Below are 19,715 nucleotides of genomic sequence, written 5' to 3'. Positions count from 1 at the left end.
CTTGGTAGCATAGATAAGCAGAGAGATCTGTGTCCAGGTATATAGATCCCTGAAAGTTGCCAAACAGGTTGATAGAGTTGTAAAGAAGGCATACAGTGTGTTAGCTTTTATTGGTAGAGGGATTGAGCTTTGGAACCATGAGATCCTGCTACAACTGTACAAAACTCTCAAGCGGCCATATTTGGAGTATTATGTACAGTTCTGGTCACTGCATAATAGGAAGGATGTGGAAATTTTGGAAAGGGTTCAGAGGAGATTTACTTGGATGTTGTCTGGTATGAAGGAAAGTTCTGATGAGGTAAGGCTGAGGGACATGAGGCTGTTTTCGTTAGAGAGAAGAAGGTTGAGTGGTGACGTGATTGAGACATACAAGATAACCAGAGGGTTACGTAGGGTGGACAGTGAGAGTCTTTTTCCTCAGATGGTGATGGCTAGCATGAGGGAGCATAGCTTTAAATTGAGGGGTGATAGATTTAGGACAGATGTCAGAGGTAGTTTCTTTACTCTGAAAGTAGTAGGGGTGTGGAATGCACTGCCTGCAACAGTAATAGACTTGCCAACTTTAAGGGCATTTAAATGTTCATTGAATAGGCATATGGACAAGAATGGAATAGTGTAAGTTAGATGAGCTTTAGATTGGTTCCACAGGTCGGTGAAAAGTCGGTTGAAGGGCTGATACTGCGCTGAAATGTTCTGTGTTCTATGGTTGATGAGGGCAGGGTGGTGGTTGTTACTAATATGGACTTTAGCAAGACCTCTGACAAGGTTCCTCATGGCTGGCTGGCACAGAAGGTGAACTCCATGGGATCGTTGGTGAGCTGGTAAGATGGATACAGAACTGGCTTCGTCATAGAAGACAGAAAGTAGCATAGAGTCATAGAGATTTACAGCACAGAAACAGACCCTGCCGTCCAATTCGTCCATGCTGACCAGAAATCCCAACCCAATCTAGTCCCACCTGCCAGCACCCGACCCATATCCCTCCAAACCCTTCCTATTCATATACCCATCCAGATGTCTTTTAAATGTTGCAAGCAGTGGAAAGGTGTTTTTCTGACTGGAGATCTGTGAACAGTGTTGTTCTCCAGGGATTAGTGCTGTACCCTGGTTATTTGTAATGTATATAAATGATTTGGAGGAGGGTGTAGGTGGTCTGATTAGTACGCTGTGGATAGCACAAAGATTGGAGGAACTGCAGATAGTGAGAAAGATTGCCAGAAAATACAGACAGACATAGATAGGCTTGATAAAAACAATGATTGCAGATGCTGGAAACCAGATTCTGGAGTAGAGTGGTGCTGGAAAGGCGCAGCATCCGAGGAGCAGTAAAATCGACGTTTCGGGCAAAAGCCCTTCATCAGGAATATAGGCAAAGTGCCTGAAGGGTGGAGAGATAAATGAGAGGAGGTTTATCTCTCCACCCTTCAGGCACTCTGCCTGTATCCCTGATGAAGGGCTTTTGCCCGAAACATCGATTTTACTGCTCCTCGGGTGCTGCTTGAACAGCTGTGCTTTTCCAGCACCACTCTACTCCAGATCATAGATAGGCTTGAGTCTTGGGTAGAGAAATGACAATGGAATTTAATCCAAACAAATGCAAGATAATGCATTTTGGAAGGTCTCATGCAGGAGGGAATTACACAGTAAAGGGCAAAGCCCTTCGAAGCATTAAAATACAGAGGGATCTAGGCTAGAGGTTCAAAGTTCCCTGAAAGAGGTGACACAAGTGGATAAGTTGGCCAAGAAGGCAAATTGCATGCCTGCCTTCATCAATTGGGGCACAAGTTGCAGCTGTTTAGAACTTTAGTTAAGCTGCATTTGGAATATTGTGTACAGTTCTGGTCGCTACACTATCAGAAGAATGCGGAGGCTTTGGAGAGGGTACAGAAAAGGTTTACCAGGATGTTGTTTGGTTTGGAGTGTATTCGCTGTGAGGAGAAATTGGACAAACTCAATTTATTTTCACTTGACTGTTAGAGGCTAAGGAATGGCCTGATAGAATGGATAGTTCGAGCTTTTTCGCAGGGTAGAAATGTCGGTTACTCGGGCATAGGTTTAATGTAAGTTGAGGAAAGGTCAAAGGAGACATGAGAGGCAAGTCTTTTATGCAGAGGGTGGTAAGTGCCTGGAACATATTGTCAGAGGAGGTGGTGGAGGCATATACAATAGCAGTGTTCAGCAGGCATCTTGACAGATACACGAATAGGCAGGGAATATAGGGATACCGACCACACAGAGGCAAAAGGTTTGTAGTTTAGAAAGGCATCATGTGTGGGTGCAGGTTTGGTGGGCCAAAGGTCCTGTTCTGTAACTGTTCTTTGCCCCACGTTTTGTGTATTTACAGTCGTACTTTATTGTTTTATCTTTGCATTCATCATAGTGCTTCTTAGTCTGCTCCTACTGATTTTGTTTTATTAATTCATTCATGAGATGAGGATGTCACTGGCTGGGTCAGCATTTATTGCCCATCCATAATTGTCCAGAGGGCAGCTAAGAGTCAACCACATTGCTGAGAGTCTGGCATCATACATAGGCCAGACCACAAGGATGGCAGTTATCCTCCCTAAAGGACATCAGTGAACTAGTTGGGTTTTCCCAACAATTGACAATAGATTAATGGTCATCATTTAGATTGTTAATTTCAATATTTTTTAAAATTGAATTCAAATTCCACCAATTGCTGTGGCAGGATTTGAACTCTAGTCCCCAGAACATTATGAGGGTCTCTGAATTAATAGTCCAGCAATAATGGCACTAGGTCATTTCCTCCCCCCAGCATGGTACAACTTTCCTCTTTATTCCTGCCCAAAATACACTTCCAGGACCTTATCTCTTTTATTTCTGTATGCTAGTACTGGTGCTGAAAATGTGTTGCTGGAAAAGCACAGCAGGACAGGCAGCATCCAAGGAGCAGGAGAATCGACGTTTCGGGCATGAGCCCTTCTTCAGGAAGTAGTACTGGTCCCAATGTTCCAATAATCTACCTTGCTTCAAGCACACATTGTTCCTGCTGAACATAAAAGGAGAAAATGCTGGAAAATTCAACAGTTCTTGCACTATTTCTAGAAAGAGAAGCAGAATTAAAATTTTGTATTCAAAAACACTTCTCCAAAGACTTTTTGAATTTCAATGAACAGTGGACTTGAAATGTTAACTGTTCCATCCTTATGGATGTAATAAGACCATAAGAAATAGGAACAAGAGTAGGCCATTTGGCCCCTTAAGTTTCTTCCACTCTTCACTTACATTTTCATGCCCTTTCCCCATAATCCTTGATGCCTCAAATCATCAAGAGACTATCTCAGCCTTAAATATATATAAATACTCTGGCAAGGAGTTCCAAAGACACTCAATCCTCTTTAGCCAGTTTCTTCAGCACTTTCTGTTTTAACTTTAGCTTTCTAGTATCTGCAATGTTTTACTTCTAGAACGTAGAACATTACAGCGCAGTACAGACCCTTCGGCCCTCGGTTGCGCTGACCTGCAGAACCAATCTGAAGCCTATCTGACCTACATTATACCATTTCATCCATATGTTTATCCAATAACCATTTAAATTCTCTTAAAATTGGCGAGACTACTACTGTTGCAGGCAGGGATTTCCATACCCCTACTTTCTGAGTAAAGAAACTACTTCTAACATCCGTCTTATTTCTATCATTCCTCAATATAAAGCTATGTCCCCTTGTGCTAACCATCACCATAGGAGGAAAAAGGCTCTCACTGTCCACCCTATCTAATCCTCTGATTATCTTATATGCCTCAATTAAGTCACCTCTCGACCTTCTTCTCTGTAATGAAAACAACCTCAAGTTCCTCAGCCTTTCCTCAGAAGACCTTCCATCCATACCAGGCAACATCCTAGTAAATCTCCTCTGCATCTTTTCCAAAGCTTCCACATCCATCCTATAACGCGGTGACCAGAACTGTACGCAATACTCCAAGTATAACCGCACCAGAGTTTCGCACAGCTGCAGCATGACCTCTTGGCTCTGAAACGCAATCCCTCTGCCAATAAAACATAACACACTGTATGGAATCGTGATTTGGAGGTGCCGATGTTGGACTGGGCTGTACAAATTTAAAAATCATACAACACCAGGCTATAGTCCAACAGGTTTATTTGGAATCAGTAGCTTTCAGAGCGCTGCTCCTTTATCAAGTGGCTGTGACTACCAGATGATGAAGCAGCGCTCCAAAAGCTAGTGCTTTCAAATAAACCTGTTGGACTATAACCTGGTGTTGTATGACTTTTAACACACCATACGCCGCCTTAACAATCCTATCAACCTGAGGCAACTTTCAGGGACCTGTGCATATGGACACCAAGAAGCTTACCATTAGCTCAGTATTCTGTATTCCTGTTACTCCTTCCATAGTGAATCATCTCACACTTTCCATATTAAACTCCATTTGCCACCTCTCAGCCCAGCTCTGCAGCTTATCTATGTCGCTCTGTCACCTGCAACATCCTTCAGCACTATCCAGAACTCTACCGACCTTCGTGTCATCCGCAAATTTACTAACCCATCCTTCTATGCCCTCATCTAGGTCATTTATAAAAATGACAAACAGCAGTGGCCCCAAAACAGAACCTTGCAGTATTCCACTAGTAACTGAACTCCATTTCCCATCAACCACCATCCTCTGCCTTCTTTCAGCTAACCAATTTCTGATCCAAATTACCCTCTATCTCATGCCTCTGTATTTTGTGCAGTAGCCTACTGTGGGGAACCTTATTAAACACCTTACTGAAATCTACATACACCACATCAACCGCCTTAACCTCATCCATTTGGTCACCATCTCAAAGAACTCAATAAGGTTTGTGAGACACAACCCCCCCCTTCACAAAACTGTGTTAACTATCCCTAATCAACTTATTCCTCTAGATGATCATGAATTCTATCTCTCATAACTTTTCCCATCACTTTACTCACAACCATAGTAAGGCTCACTGGTCTATAATTACCAAGGTTGTCTCTACTCTCTTCCTTGAACAAGGGGACAACATTTGCTATCCTCCAGTCTTCTGCCACCATTCCTGTAGACAATGATGACATAAAGATCAAAACCAAAGGTTCTGCAATCTCTTCCCTGGCTTCCCAGAGAATCCTAGGATAAATTCCGTCTGGCCCAGGGGACTTACCTGTTTTCACATTTTCTAGAATTGCTAACACCTCCTCGTTATGAACCTCAATCCAATCTAGCCTCATAGCCTGTCTCAGTATTCTCATCGACAACATTGTCTTTTTCCAGTCTGAATACTGACGAAAAATATTCATTTAGCGCTTCCCCCATCACCACGGACTCCACGCACACCTTCCCACTACTATCCCTGATTGGCAAGGAGAAAGTGAGGACTGCAGATGCTGGGGATCAGAGCTTAAAAATGTGTTGCTGGAAAAGCGCAGCGGGTCAGGCAGCATCAAAGGAGAAGGAGAATCCCTGATTGGCCCTAATCTTTCTCTAGTCATTCTTTTATACCTGATATACCTAAAGAAAACTTTAGGGTTTTCCTTGATCCTATCTGCCAACGACTTCTCATGACTCCTCCTGGCTCTTCTTTGCTCTCTCTTTAGGTCTTTCCTGGCTAACTTGTAACTCGAGCACCCTAACTGAGCCTTCACGTCTCATCATAACATAAACTGCCTTCTTTCTCTTGACAAGAGATTCTATTTGATTGTTTGTCCCTATTTTCCTATTTCTACTTTGGCTATGTTTGGCAGTGGGACTACTCTTGAGGTCCTCCTTTTTAATTTCCTCCCCAGCTCTTGAAAATCTGAATTTATGACCTCAATATGTATGTACAAATATGGAGCAGGAGTTGGTCATTTGGTCCCTCAAGCCTGCGCCATCATTTAGTAAGATCTTAGCTCATCTGACTGTAACTAGAAGTGTTCTACAACTCTCAACCCTCAAAAAGGAAAGCAATTGTCTCATCTCTGTTGATTTTTAAACAGTGACCCCTCATTCTAGATGCTTGCAGAATAGGAAATATCCTCTCCACATCTACCGTCAAGACTCGAGACATCTACCTTGAAGCCCAAGAAGTCAAGACCTCTCCGGACCTTATATTTTTCGATCATGTCTTTCTCCATCCTCAGTACCAACATACTGAGGATGCTGGTTCACTTCATTCTCCCTGCAGCATATTCTGCACCTTCTCCATGATGTCATTTACCTTGACAAACCTCATGATGACATTTACAGAAATGCCTCTCTGTCCCTCTAATGATAGAATCTACTTTAGCGACTGTATTTATTCACATTAATGTTCCCTCCTGTACAGTTCCTTTCCTGTTGCATAGAGCCTAGACTGCATTGTTTCACTTGCAGCTGTGCTGAGTCCAGTTTGAGATTGGCTCACAACCCCAAGACCTTTATTATTTGTCTTTTCCTGCTCTTGTGGTTGGCCACGTATTGCACTCACTGTCCATGGAGTGACTACCTCCTAGAATATATGACCTAGGAAACTGCCATCCTATCTGATGTTGCACAGTGAATCCAGCTTTCCAGCTAAATTTGGAAATGCTGAGGATGAGCTGGAGATAGTTCCTGCATGCATGGTCACACATTATTTGAAAAAGAAACACCATGTATGCAGGAAAAAGGCAGGGGAAGGGATTAGGCAAATTACTTCCTTCAAAGAGACAACACACCCGTCAGACTGATTGGCTTCTCTCTGTGCTATAGATTTCTTTGAATCTAAGTCACATGCGATGTCCTGAGGTTCCCATGTTCTGCAACAATTGAAATAAACAAACAGATCTCTGAAACCATCCATAATGTAAAAGAAATAAACTGTTTAAAGTATTGATTTTAACACATATTTTTCAACCTGTTGGTTGTGGTTGGATCTCACTGGAGTCATGCATTAGAAATCAAGCTCCGTTATTCCTGGATTCATCACCAAGAGTTAAAAGTTTTAAATAAGTGTGCAAAATTCTCCCAATTTCTCTTTTAGGTCCAGATTGACAGAGTTAGAGTTTTAAACTCCCCCGTGTTTTCTGTTTGTATTCCAGGTGAGCGATATGTCATGACTTTTCTAAATGTGTTAAATTTTGGAGATCAAGGTATGTTTTTTTATTTTCTTGATAGAGTCTGTCTAGTTGAATTTAAAGTGCTTTATAACAAAGATGTACAATAGTGTTAGTAATGATACTTCTCTGTCATACTGAGGGAAATAGCGTGTGCAGCTCTTGAATGAGCCACCTTGCCTCACTAGCAGCACTACCAGGTTTTGAGACCAAGAGGGTAGAAATTAAGCACTTTCAGACATCAGTCGAGTGCTACAAGGAGGTAGACTGCACGCTGCAGTACTATGCACCATTCAGCAGTCATTAAATTAGACTCTAGGTTAGATGGGAAGCATGGGTTTCTCTTGCTTGGCAGCAGGTGCTGAACATTCTTGAAAGGATTAACGGGTGGATCTTGGGAACTACAGAGAGAAGACCTATGGGACAACTTTCATGCAGAGGGTGGTGCATGTATGGAATGAGCTGGTAGAGGAAGTGATGGAGGCTGGTACAATTACAACATTTAAAAGCCATCTGGATGGGTATATGAATAGGAACTGTTTAGGGGGATATTGGCCAAATGCTGGCAAATGGGGCTAGATTACTTAGGATGTCTGGGCAGCATGGACGAATTGCACCAAAAAATCTGTTTCCTTGCTGAACATCTCTATGACTCCACAAGTCTCAATTGTTGAGACTAGCAGAGAGTCTGGTTGTTGCTGTGATTTTTCTGACTGTTCATGGATAGAACATATGTTGTTTTGTTGCTTACTGCGTACAGTTGAAATGGTTATTGTTTTCACAAAGCAATGGGAATGGAAAGGGAGAAACATCAGGTAGGTTCTTTACTCAGCGAGTCGTAAGTTCATGGAATGCCCTGCCAGTAGCAGTGGTGGACTCTCCCTCATTATGGGCATTTAAGCGGGCATTGGATAGTCATATGGAGGATAGTGGGCTAATGTAGGTTAGGTGGGCTTGGATCGGCGCAACATCGAGGGCCGAAGGGCCTGTACTGCGCTGTATTCTTCTATGTTCTATGTTCTATCACAGAATCTGTTTGAAACATCAGAAGGGAGAAACATTAATAAGATAATGCCCATCTATCCCTTAGTTCATGATATTCTTGTCTCACTGACTATTCAACACGTGTCTACAGAGCTGGTGTAGGAGGGAAGGCTTCAGATATGTGGATCATTGGGTCACCTTCTGGGGAAGATGGGACCTCTACAAGGAGAATGGGTTTCATCTGAACTGGAGGGGCACCAATATCCTGGGTGCAAGGTTTGCTAGAGTTCTTCAGGATTGTTTAAACTAATTTGGCAGGGGATGGGAACTGGATCTACGGATCAGAGGATGTGGTAGCTGGTGAACAGGCAGATAGAGCATGCATTGACTCTGTGAGGAAGGATAGACGATTGATAGGGCAAAGTTGCAGTTAGTGTGATGGGTTGAAGTGTGTCTTTTTTAATGCAAGAGTCAGGAATAAGAGTAATGAACTTAGAGCTTGGGTCAGTGGCCATTACGGAGACTTGGATATCACAGGGGCAGGAATGGTTTTTGGATGTTCCAGGGTTTAGATGTTTCAGAAGGAATAGGGAGGGAGGTGAAAAAAGTGGGGGAGTGGCATTGCTAATTAGGAATAGTATCACAGCTACAGAAAGGGAGGTCGTCGAGGAGGGTTTGTCTACTGAGTCAGTATGGGTGGAAGTCAGAAACAGGGAAAAGAGCAATCACTTTAGAACATAGAAAAGTACAGCACAGAACAGGCCCTTCAGCTCACTTTGTTGTGCCAAGGTTTAATCCTAATGTAAAATATAATAACTTAATCTACACACCCCTCAACTCACTGCTATCCATGTGCATGTCCAGCAGTCACTTAAATGTCCCCAATAACTATGCTTCCACCACTACAGCTGGCAACGCATTCCATGCATTCATAAGTCTCTGTGTAAAGAACCTACCTCTGACGTCTCCTTTATACCTTCCTCCTAATATCTTCAAACTAGACTCCTTGTACCAGTCAATCCTGCCCTGGGGAAAAGTCTCTGGCTATTGAATCTATCTATTCCATTCATTATCTTGTATACCTCGATCAGGTCTCCTCTCTTCCTCCTTCTCTCCAGAGAGAAAAGTCTGAGTTTGTTCAACCTTTCTTCGGAAGGCAAGCCCTCCAGTGCAGGCAGCATCCTGGTAAACCTTCTTTGCACCCTCTCCAAACCTCTGTATCTTTCCTATATTAGGGTGACCAGAGCTCAACACAATATTCCAAGTGTGGTCTCACCAGAGACTTGTAGAGCTGTAGTAAAACCTCGCAGCTCTTAAACTCAATCTCCCTATTAATGAAAGCCAAAACATCATATGCTTTCTTAACAACCCTAACCACTTGGGTGGCAACTTTGAGGGATCTATGTACTTGCACACCCAGATCCCTCTGTTCCTCCACACTGCCGAGAATCCTATCTTTAATCCTATATTCAGCATTCGATTTATTGGGAGTTTTCTATAGATCCCCCAGTATCCACAAAGACTTTGTGGGAGGCAGATTTTGGAAAGGTGCAGAAGTAACACAGTTGTTGTCATGGGTGACTGTGCTGTACTGTTCTATGTTCTAAACCGTATGCCGCCTTAACAGCACTATCAACCTGCGTGGCAACTTTCAGGGATCTATTTACGTGGTTCCAAGATCAATCTGCACATCCACACTACCAAGAATCTTTCCATTGACCCAGTATTCTGCCTTCCTGTTATTCTTACCAAAATGAATCTCCTCACATTTAGCTGCATTGAACTCCATTTGCCACCTCTCAACCCAATTCTGCAGTTTATCCAAGTCCCCCTGCAACCTGTAACATTCTTCCATACTGTCCACTACTCCTCCAACTTTAGTGTCATCTGCAAACTTACTGACCCATCCACCAATGCCTGCATCCAAGTCATTTATAAAAATGACAAATAGCAGTGGTCCCAAAACAGATCCTTGTGGCACACCACTAGTAACCGGACTCCAGGCTGAATATTTTTCATCAACCACCACTTGCTGCCTTCTTATAGAAAGCCAGTTCCTAATCCAACCTGCTAAATCACCCTCAATCCCATGCCTCTGTATTTTCTCCAACAGCCTACCATGTGGAACCTTACTAAAGGCTTTACTGAAGTCCATGTATACCAAGTCAACTACCCTACCCTCATCTACATGCTTGGTGACCTTCACAAAAAACTCAATGAGGTTTGTGAGACATGACCTGTCCTTGATGAAACCATGTTGACTATCTGCAATCAAATTGTTGCTTGCTAAGTAATTATAAATCCTATCTCTTATACTCCTTTCCAAAACATTTCCTACAATAGACGTAAGGCTCACATCAGAGATTGGTTCTTTATGCAGAGATGTCAGACATTTATTTACGCAGAGAATGGTGGGTGTGTGGAATGCACTGCCAACAGTGGTAATTGAGTCAGATACATTGGGGACATTTAAGTGACTCTTGCAACAGCACATGGATGATAGTAAAATGGAGGGTATGTAACTCAGTTTGATCTTAGAGTAGAATAAAAGTAGAATAAAAGGTTGTGCTGGCTGCACAAGTGTTTGCAATGTGTTAGAATGACTGCTTATATGTGCTTTTTGATGCAGGTGTGTATGACGTTGTGAATAATTTGGGATCGCTGGTGGCCAGATTCATGTTCCTTCCCATTGAGGAAAGCTTCTATGTTTTCTTTGTCAAAGTGCTTGAGCGAGGAAAGGACATTGGACACCAGAAGCAGGTAATGCCTTTCTGCAGCAAACTGCCAGACTGTCAGGTGTTGTGGTATCTCGAGATCCTGTTACTATACTGACAGGAATAAATGGGAGCGTCAACTTCAGGAATGTGTTGGGTGGGGTGGGGGAGAGGGGTGGGGAGAGGTGCCCAAGGGGGCTGAGAGATAAATGGGAAGGGGGTGGGGCTGCGGGGGAAGGTAGCTTGGAAGGCAATGGGTAGATGAAGGTGGGGTGTGATAGTGATAGGTCGGAGCAGAGGGTGGACCGGATAGTTGGAAAGGAAGATGGACAGGTAAGACAGTTAAAGAGGGCGGTGCCGATTTGGAGGGTTGGATCTGGGATAAGATGGAGAGAGGGGAGATGAGGAAACTGGTGAAATCGACATTGATGCAGTATGGTTGGAGGGTCCCAAGGTGGAAGTTGAGGCACTCCTCCTCCAGGTGTCGGGTGGCTTGGATTTGGCAGTGGAGGAAGCCCTGGGCTTGCATGTCCTTGGTGGAGTGGAAGGGGGAGTTGTAGTGGTCGGCCACAGGGTGGTGGGTTTGTTGGGCGCGTGTGTCCCAGAGATGTTCCCCGAACTGTTCCGCAAGTTGGCAGCCTGTCTCCCCAATGTAGAGGAGATCACATCAGGAGCAGCGGACACAGTAGATGAGGTGTTTGGATGGTCAGGAAAATCTCTGACAAGTGTGAAAGGATCCTTTGGGGCCTTGGATGGAATTGAGGGCGGTGTTGTGAGCACAGGTTTTACACCTCTTGCCGGAGAAAGTGAAGGTGCTAGGAGTGGAGGTGGGTTGGTGGGGTGTGTGGACTTAATGAGGGAGTCATGGAGGGAATGGTCTCTGCAAAATGCTGGTAGAGGTGGGAGGGAAATATATCTCTGGGGGTGGAATCTGACTGTAGGTGGCGGAAATGGTGGAGGATGATGCATTGTTTCCAGAGAGATACAACGTTGACTCTTCTGCTCCTCGGATGTTGCCTGACCTGCTGTGCTTTTCCAGCGCCACATTTTTTTTTGACTCTGATCTTCAGCATCTGCAGTCCTCACTTTCTCCTAACAGGGATACGTGCATTGCATGATTCTTCAGTAGGGAGGGTATTTGTGCCAGTGTCTAAGCAGAGGAGGAAGAGGCAGAAGTGATATTGGATAAATAGGAATAAAAAGAGGATATTTAAAAGATTCACAGCTGTCAAAGTGGGAAATACATCTAATCTGGATGGCAATGAATTTTGAAATATGTTGAAAAGATGGAAACACTGGAGGCTATGGCCTTGGGTTTGAGGTGCCAGGGAATTGTAAATGTTTCATTCATGTTTAAAAAAGAGAGAAGGATAAAAACCTAGTAGTCAGCCTAACAACAATAGTGGAAAACATTTAGAGATGTTAATCCAGTGCAAAATAAATTGACATTTTTAAAAGGATGTGTGAATAAATGAATATCCATATGAATTGATTAAAGGCTGTGTTTTGTAGAAATGCAACCTGTACGTAGCACAGGTACAGAAACTTGATCTAGTAGTACTGTGCCACTGCCAAGTGATAGCTGCAGCTGACTAGAAGTGTAGTCTGTTTAACGAGCCTTCTGGTGTTCACCAAAGTAATTGTTGATGAGTGTCAGGCTGGGTGAAGTCCTCAATGCAATCAGCACTGACCCCCTACAACACACCCCAAGTACAATAGAGCTCACAGCCACTGTATCCCCCCATCATAAAAAACTGCCCAGCTGAACACTTGGCTCTACTGTTGTGACCTTTGCTTCAATTTCCAGTCTTTGACCTCATATCCAGACTTTATCCTCGCTACTTGAGCTTTGGTCTCAGTAAGGCCACCTGCATATGCACAACCAGTGCAATGTTGTTGTGCACCAAACATAGATTAATTCTGGCTTGGTACATCAATCTCCAGTAACTGACATCACCATGATAATATTAAATAAAGCAATCACCATGCCCATCTTTATGTGCACAAGCAACCATTTGGGCAGCCATCTTTACGCTCATCACTCCATTAATTAAAAGCAGATTGTGTTTGATTAACTTGATTAAGTTCTTCCAAAGAATGAGAGGTTGATATTGTTTATGTGGACTTTCAAGATATATTTGACAAAATATCATGAAACAGATTTGTTAATAATTGAGCCCTGAGGGAGTGATGTTAAGGAGCTTGGGGTGAAAGTGGAAATGAAGCAATGAGGTAGAGGATCAGTCTTGATGATGTTGAATTTACAGACTTCAGGAAATTATACAGAGGAGTTTGCCAGTGATGGGTATTGGGGCCTTTGCCTTTTTTTAACATACATTAGATTGGAGTGCACGGAGAATAATTTTTAAATTTGCCCATTTAAACAGGGAACTGTAGTAAACAGTGAAGGGTGTGCTAACAGACTTCAGGAGGACATGAACAAATTGATGAAATAGGCAAACTCATGACAGTTGGTTTAACACCGAGAACTGCCAAGTGCTACCTTCTGGTAGGAGAAAGAAGATGCTAAGTACAGTAAATGGTACAGATATGATGGAATTGTAAGAGCAGGGAGAAATGCACAGGTGGCAGGAAAAGAACATGTTAAAAAAAGCAGATGAGATCCTTGGATTTCCAAATCACTCCCAAGAGTATGGAAAAGAGGTAGTTATGCTGATTTTTATAAAATTCTTTACCTTACTGAGTTAGTTCACATCACATTCTAGGAAGGATATCAAGGCCTTAGAGAGAATGCAGAGGAGATGTGCTATGGATAAGGGACTTCAGTAACATGTTGGAAACTGATTCATACTGGAGTAACTTTCAAAGAGAATTGGATAAATATGTGAAGCTGGACTTTGTTGAGCTGAGGATAGAATGCAGAAGATAATGGTTAATTGAGTAGCTGTTTCAAAGAACTAGCAGATGTGCAATGGCCTGGGTATCACTTCCTATTTTATGATCATGCTCTGGATTAATTTTTGTCGTGATAGCTGCCACATTATGAAGAATAGAATACTCACAAAACTTCCTGTTTGGTTACCAGGAGGATGTTTCTATGGCAGCCAATGTTCTGGAGATGCTTATGAAGCTGATGATGTTGATTGGACTGACCATCACTGTGTTTGGATACTCATACTCCCATCTGGCCCTGAATATCTATGGTGGATCGATGCTGAGCTTGGGCCCAGGTATTTCTGTCTCTGTGTAGAGTGTTGAATTTCAACACATCTTTTTGTGGAATCCCAAGAGAAGGAATTTGTGCAACTTCATGAAACAGCAATTCAGAAGCAATTTTTAAAAATTCATTTTTGTTTTATGGGCAGGCTAGGAAGATCAGCAATTACTGCTCATTCCCTAATTTCCCTAGAAAAGGTGGGGGTGAGCTGCATTCTTGAACCGCTGTGGTCCACATGCTCTGATAAGGTGTATATAGAGGATAAAAGCTCATTGTGTTGGGGGTAGCATTTTATTTTACTCCATCGTGGGATATGGGCTCTGCTGTTTGGACCAGCATTTATTGCCAGTCCCTTAAGCAAATTCCTTGATTAAACCTGTCTGACTTTACTCTTTTAAAATGTCCCTTCCAGCTTGCCTTCAACCAAGATCCTGCCTCAGTGTCTCCTTATGCCAAATATTACTTGGAACATAGAACAGTACAGCACAGAACAGGCCCTTCAGCCCACGATGTTGTGCCGACCACTGATCCTCATGTATGCCCCCTCAAATTTCTGTGACCATATGCATGTCCAGGAGTCTCTTAAATGTCCCAATGACCCTGCCTCCACAACTGCTGCTGGCAACGCATTCCATGCTCTCACAACTCTCTGTGTAAAGAACCCACCTCTGACATCCCCTCTATACTTTCCTCCAACCAGCTTAAAACTATGACCCCTCGTGTTAGTCATTTCTGCCCTGGGAAATAGTCTCTGGCTATCGACTCTATCTATCCCTCGCATTATCTTGTATACCTCAATTAGGTCCCCTCTTCTCCTTTTCTCTAATGAAAAAAGTCCGAGCTCAGTCAATCTCTCCTCATAAGATAAGCCCTCCAGTCCAGGCAGCATCCTGGTAAACCTCCTCTGAACCCTCTCCAAAGCATCCACATCTTTCCTATAATAGGGCAATCGGAACCAGTCCAACCAAGTGCGGTCTAACCAAAGATTTATACAGCTGCAACAAGATCTCACGACTCTTAAACTTAATCCCCCCGTTAATGAAAGCCAATACACCGTATGCTTTCTTAACAACCCTGTCCACTTGGGTGGCCATTTTAAGGGATCTATGTACCTGCACACCAAGATCCCTCTGCTCCTCCACACTGCCAAGAATCCTATCCTTAATCCTGTACTCAGCTTTCAAATTCGACCTTCCAAAATGCATCAACTCGCATTCTTTGATAACATTTCCCCCAAGAACTTTGAGACTTAATATGATGTTAAAGGCACTATAAAAACACATCTCTATTGTTGATGACAGCGCTTCAACTTTTTAACTATTTCATTAATATTGTTATCCAGCAGTTGGAAATGAGTTGCAGACCCATGCAAATTCTTTTCCTTATACTCAGGACAAATATGATTTCAGCTGTTGACACATAGTCAAATAATTCATCTGAATAATCATTGCCTTGAATTTTACATTGAAGAACATTCACTTCAGGGAACCAGTGGAGAGTAACATTTGCTGTTGAAGTAGTTTTCAGCATGGATATACACCATGAGAGAAAGAATTGACAAAAGAAGGCAAAATGTTATGGCAAATGGGGTTTAATGTGGAAAAGTGTGAGGTGATTCACTTTGGAAGGAGCAACAGGAGGAAAGACTACTGGGCTAATGGTAGATTCTCAGTAGTGTGGATGAGCAATGATATCTTGGTGTCCATGTACATAGATCCCTGAAAGTCACCACCCAAGTTGATAGGGTTGTTAAGAAGGCATATGGTGTGTTAGCTTTTATTGGTAGAGGGATTGAGTGTCATGTTACAGCTGTACAAAACTCTGGTGCGGCCGAACTTGGAGTATTGCGTACAGTTCTGGTCACCATATTATAGGATGGACGTGGAAGCTTTTGAAAGGGTTCAGAGGCGATTTACTAGGATGTTGCCTGGTATGGAGGGAAGGTCTTTTGAGGAAAGGCAGAGGGACGTGAGGTTGTTCTCATTAGAGCGAAGAAGGTTGAGAGGTGATTTAATTGAGACATATAAGATAATCAGAGGGTTAGATAGGTTGGACAATGAAACCCTTTTTCCTCGAATGATGTTGGCTAGCACGAGGGACATAGCTTTAAATTGAGGGGTAATAGTTGTAGGACAAATGTCAGAGATGGTTTCTTTACTCAGAGTAGTAGGGGTGTGGAACGCACAGCATGCAACAGTAGTAGACTCGCCAACTTTAAGGGCATTTAGATGGTCATTGGATAAAAATATGGATGAAACTGGAGTATTGTAGGATAGATAGGCTTCAGATTGGCCTCACAGGTTATAGAGTCATAGAGATGTACAGCCATCCATGCTGACCAGATATCCCAACCCAATCTAGTCCCACCTGCCAGCACCTGGCCCATATCCCTCCAACCCCTTCCCATTCATGTACCCATCCAAATGCCTCTTAAATGTTGCAATTGTACCAGCCTCCACCACTTCCTCTGGCAGCTCCTTCCATACACGTACCACCCTCTGTGTGAAAAAGTTGCCCGTAGGTCTCTTTTATATCTTCCCCCTCTCACCCTAAACCTATGTCCTCTAGTTCTGGACTCCCGACCCCAGGGAAAAGACTTTGCTTATTTACCCTATCCATGCCCCTCATAATTTTGTAAACCTGTATAAGGTCACCCCTCAGCTTCCGACTCTCCAGGGAAAACAGCCCCAGCCTGTTCAGCCTCTCCCTGTAGCTCAGATCTTCCAACCCTGGCAACATCCTTGTAAATCTTTTCTGAACCCTTTCAAGTTTCACAACATCTTTCCGATAGGAAGGAGACCAGAATTGCACGCAATATTCCAACAGTGGCCGAACCAATGTCCTGTACAGCTGCAATATGACCTCCCAACTCCTGTGCTCAATATTCTGACCAATAAAGGAAAGCATACCAAACGCCTTCTTCACTATCCTATCTACCTGTGACTCCACTTTCAAGGAACTATGAACCTGCACTCCCAGGTCTCTTTGTTCAGCAACACTCCTTAGGACTTTACCATTAAGTATATAAGTCCTGCTAAGATTTGCTTTCCCAAAATGCAGCACCTCGCATTTATCTGAATTAAACTCCATCTGCCACTTCTCAGCCCATTGGCCCATCTGGTCAAGATCCTGTTGTAATCTGAGGTAACCCTCTTCGCTGTCCACTACACCTCCAATTTTGGTGTCATCTGCAAACTTACTAACTGTACCTCTTATGCTCGTATCCAAATCATTTATGAAAATGACAAAAAGTAGAGGACCCAGTACCGATCCTTGTGGCACTCCACTGGTCACTGAGGGCCAAAGGGCTTGTACTATACTGTAATGCTCTATGTAATAGTTTGCTGTTTCTCTGTAGGTCCAACTCTTTTGCGCTGTTACTGTGTCTATGTACTGCTCCTGGCTATAAATGGAGTGACCGAATGTTTCACATTCGCTGCAATGAGTAAGGAAGAAGTTGACCGGTAAGTAGCTGAATTGAATTGAATTTATTGTCACTTGAACCGAGGCACAGTGAAAAGCTTTGTCTTGCGAGTAATACAGGTAGATCACATAGTTAAGTAGATTTGATAAGTAAATAATATGTAAACAGCGGCAAAAACAAAAACACGGGCACAGGCGAATGTTAAGAGTTTGTGAGTCCATCCAGTATTCTAACAACAGTAGGGTAGAAACTGTTACGAAATGTGTGTGTGTGTGTGTGTGTGTGTGTGTTCAGGCTTCTGTACCTTCTCCCCGATAGAGGTTGTAGAAAATATTGCCGGGGTGGGATGGATCTTTGAGAATGCTGGCAGCCTTTCCTTGACAGCGGGCCTGGTAGATGGATTCTGTAGATGGGAGGTTTGCCTTTGTGATTGTCTGGGCCGAGTTCACCACTCTCTGTAACCATCTCCGATCTTGAATGGTACAGTTGCCATGCCAGGTAGTGATATATCCAGACAGAATGCTCTCGATGGAACACCTATAAAAGTTGGCAAGGGTATTTGCCGTCATGCCAAATTTCCTCAGCTGCCTGAGAAAGAAGAGACGTTGTTGGGCCTTTGTACCAGTGCATCCACATGAAGAGTCCAAGAAAGCTTGTTGTGGATGACTACTCCCAGGAGCTTGACTTTGTTCCACCTCTGTGCTGTTGATGTGTAGGGGGCATGAGTGACATCCTGCCAAAAGTCAAAAATAGCTGAAGTTGTTTGTGAAGCTAAACCTAACTATTAAAATCAGTAAGCTTCTTGAAACATTAATGTCAGCTCATTATAAATTTATTACACATATATAAAATGCAATAATACTTTAAAAATGGGGGGGCATGACGGAACACTGGTGGGTAAAATTAGGGAGAATCCCAAGATAGTCTATGTATGTCAAGCAGAAGAGAATAACCGATGTAGTTTGCATTGGATTGCAGCAAAGCCTTTGACAAGGTCCCACATAGGAAACTGATAAAGAAGGTAATAACACAAGCAATTCAGGGCAACTTGGCAAACTGGATATAAAAATGGCTTTGTGGCAAGAGACAGAGGGTGGTGGGCAAAGGCTGTTGTGTGACTGGAGCCCAGTGTGTAGTTGTGTACCACAGGAATCCGTGCTAGTCCCTTTTTTTGTGATATCCGTAAGTTATGTTAATGAGAATGTGGGGAGTGATAAGTTTGTGGATGATACATAAATTGGCCATATCTTGAAAAATGTCCATAATACAGAGAAGATGCTGTGGATACCTTAAAATGCATAAACGTAGATAAATCTCCAGGACCTGATCAGGTGTACCCAAGAACTCTGTGGGAAGCTAGAGAAGTGATTGCTGGGGCCCTTGCTGAGATAGCCACAGATGAAGTGCCAGAAGTCTGGAGGTTGGCTAACGTGGTGCCCTTATTTAAGACAGTTGGTAAGGACAAGCAAGGGAATTATAGACCGGTGAGCCTGACGTCAGTGGTGGGCAAGTTGTTGGAGGGAATCCTGAGGGACAAGATTTACACATAGTTGGAAAAGGCAATGACTGATTAGGCTATGGCTTTGTGTGTGGGAAATCATGTCTCATGAACTTGATTGAGTTTTTTGAAGAAGTAACAAAAAGGATTGATGAGGGCAGAGTGTTGAACGTGACCTATAAGGACTTTAGTAAGGCTTTTGACAAGGTTCCTCATGGCAGACTGATTAGTGAGATTGGATCACATGGAATACAGGGAGAACTAGCCATGTGGGTACAGAACTGGCTCAAAGGTAGAAGACAGAAGATGGTGGTAGAGGGCTACTTTTCAGACTGGAGGCCTGTGACCAACGGTGTGTCACAAATATCGGTGCTTGGTCCACTGCTTTTCTTATTTATATAAATGATTTGGATGTGAATATAGGAGGTATAGTTTGTAAGTTTGCAAATGACACCAAAATTGGAGGTGTAGTGGACAGTGAAGAAGGTTACCTCAGAGTACAATGCAATCTTGATCAAGATGGGCCATTGGGCCGAGGAATGGCAATTGGAGTTTAATTTAAATAAATGTGAGGTGCTGCGTGAGGTTTTGGAAAGGCAAATCAGGGCAGGACTTATACACTTAATGGTAAGGTCCTGTGGAGTGTTGCTGAACAAAGAGACCTTGGAGTGCAGGTTCATAGTGCCACGAATCTGGAGTCCCAGGGAGACAGGTTAGTGAAGAAGGTGTTTGATATGTTTGCCTTTATTGGTCAGTGCACTGTGTGTTGGGGTTGGTTGGTCATGTTGCAGCTGTACAGGACATTGATTAGGCCACTTTTGGAATACTGCATGCAGTTCTGGTCTCCCTGCTATAGAAAGGGTGTTGTGAAACTTGA

General features: G+C 43.2%; 1 protein-coding gene across 4 annotated transcripts in view; it reads left to right on the top strand.

The window, feature by feature from the left end:
* The window catches only part of rft1 (RFT1 homolog), an 88,814-nt gene that overhangs the window by 64,603 nt on the left and 4,496 nt on the right, over positions 1-19,715 (top strand). For 3 of the 4 annotated variants that reach the window (XR_006315000.1, XM_043713125.1, XM_043713123.1), the window contains 4 exons: positions 7,026-7,076; positions 10,654-10,784; positions 13,785-13,929; positions 17,275-17,380. Coding sequence is in view for 3 of the 4 variants with exons in the window: in XM_043713125.1 (XP_043569060.1) it covers positions 7,026-7,076; positions 10,654-10,784; positions 13,785-13,929; positions 17,275-17,380 (433 nt within the window). In the remaining variant the exon portion in view is untranslated. The remainder of the gene's footprint in view (positions 1-7,025; positions 7,077-10,653; positions 10,785-13,784; positions 13,930-17,274; positions 17,381-19,715) is intronic. The other variant, XM_043713124.1, reaches the window with a different exon arrangement.

Source organism: Chiloscyllium plagiosum, chromosome 22, assembly GCF_004010195.1.
Source record: "Chiloscyllium plagiosum isolate BGI_BamShark_2017 chromosome 22, ASM401019v2, whole genome shotgun sequence".
Taxonomy (NCBI): Eukaryota; Metazoa; Chordata; class Chondrichthyes; order Orectolobiformes; family Hemiscylliidae; genus Chiloscyllium; species Chiloscyllium plagiosum.
Note: the sequence above shows the minus strand (reverse complement) of the source record. Positions and strands in the feature narration are given on the sequence as shown.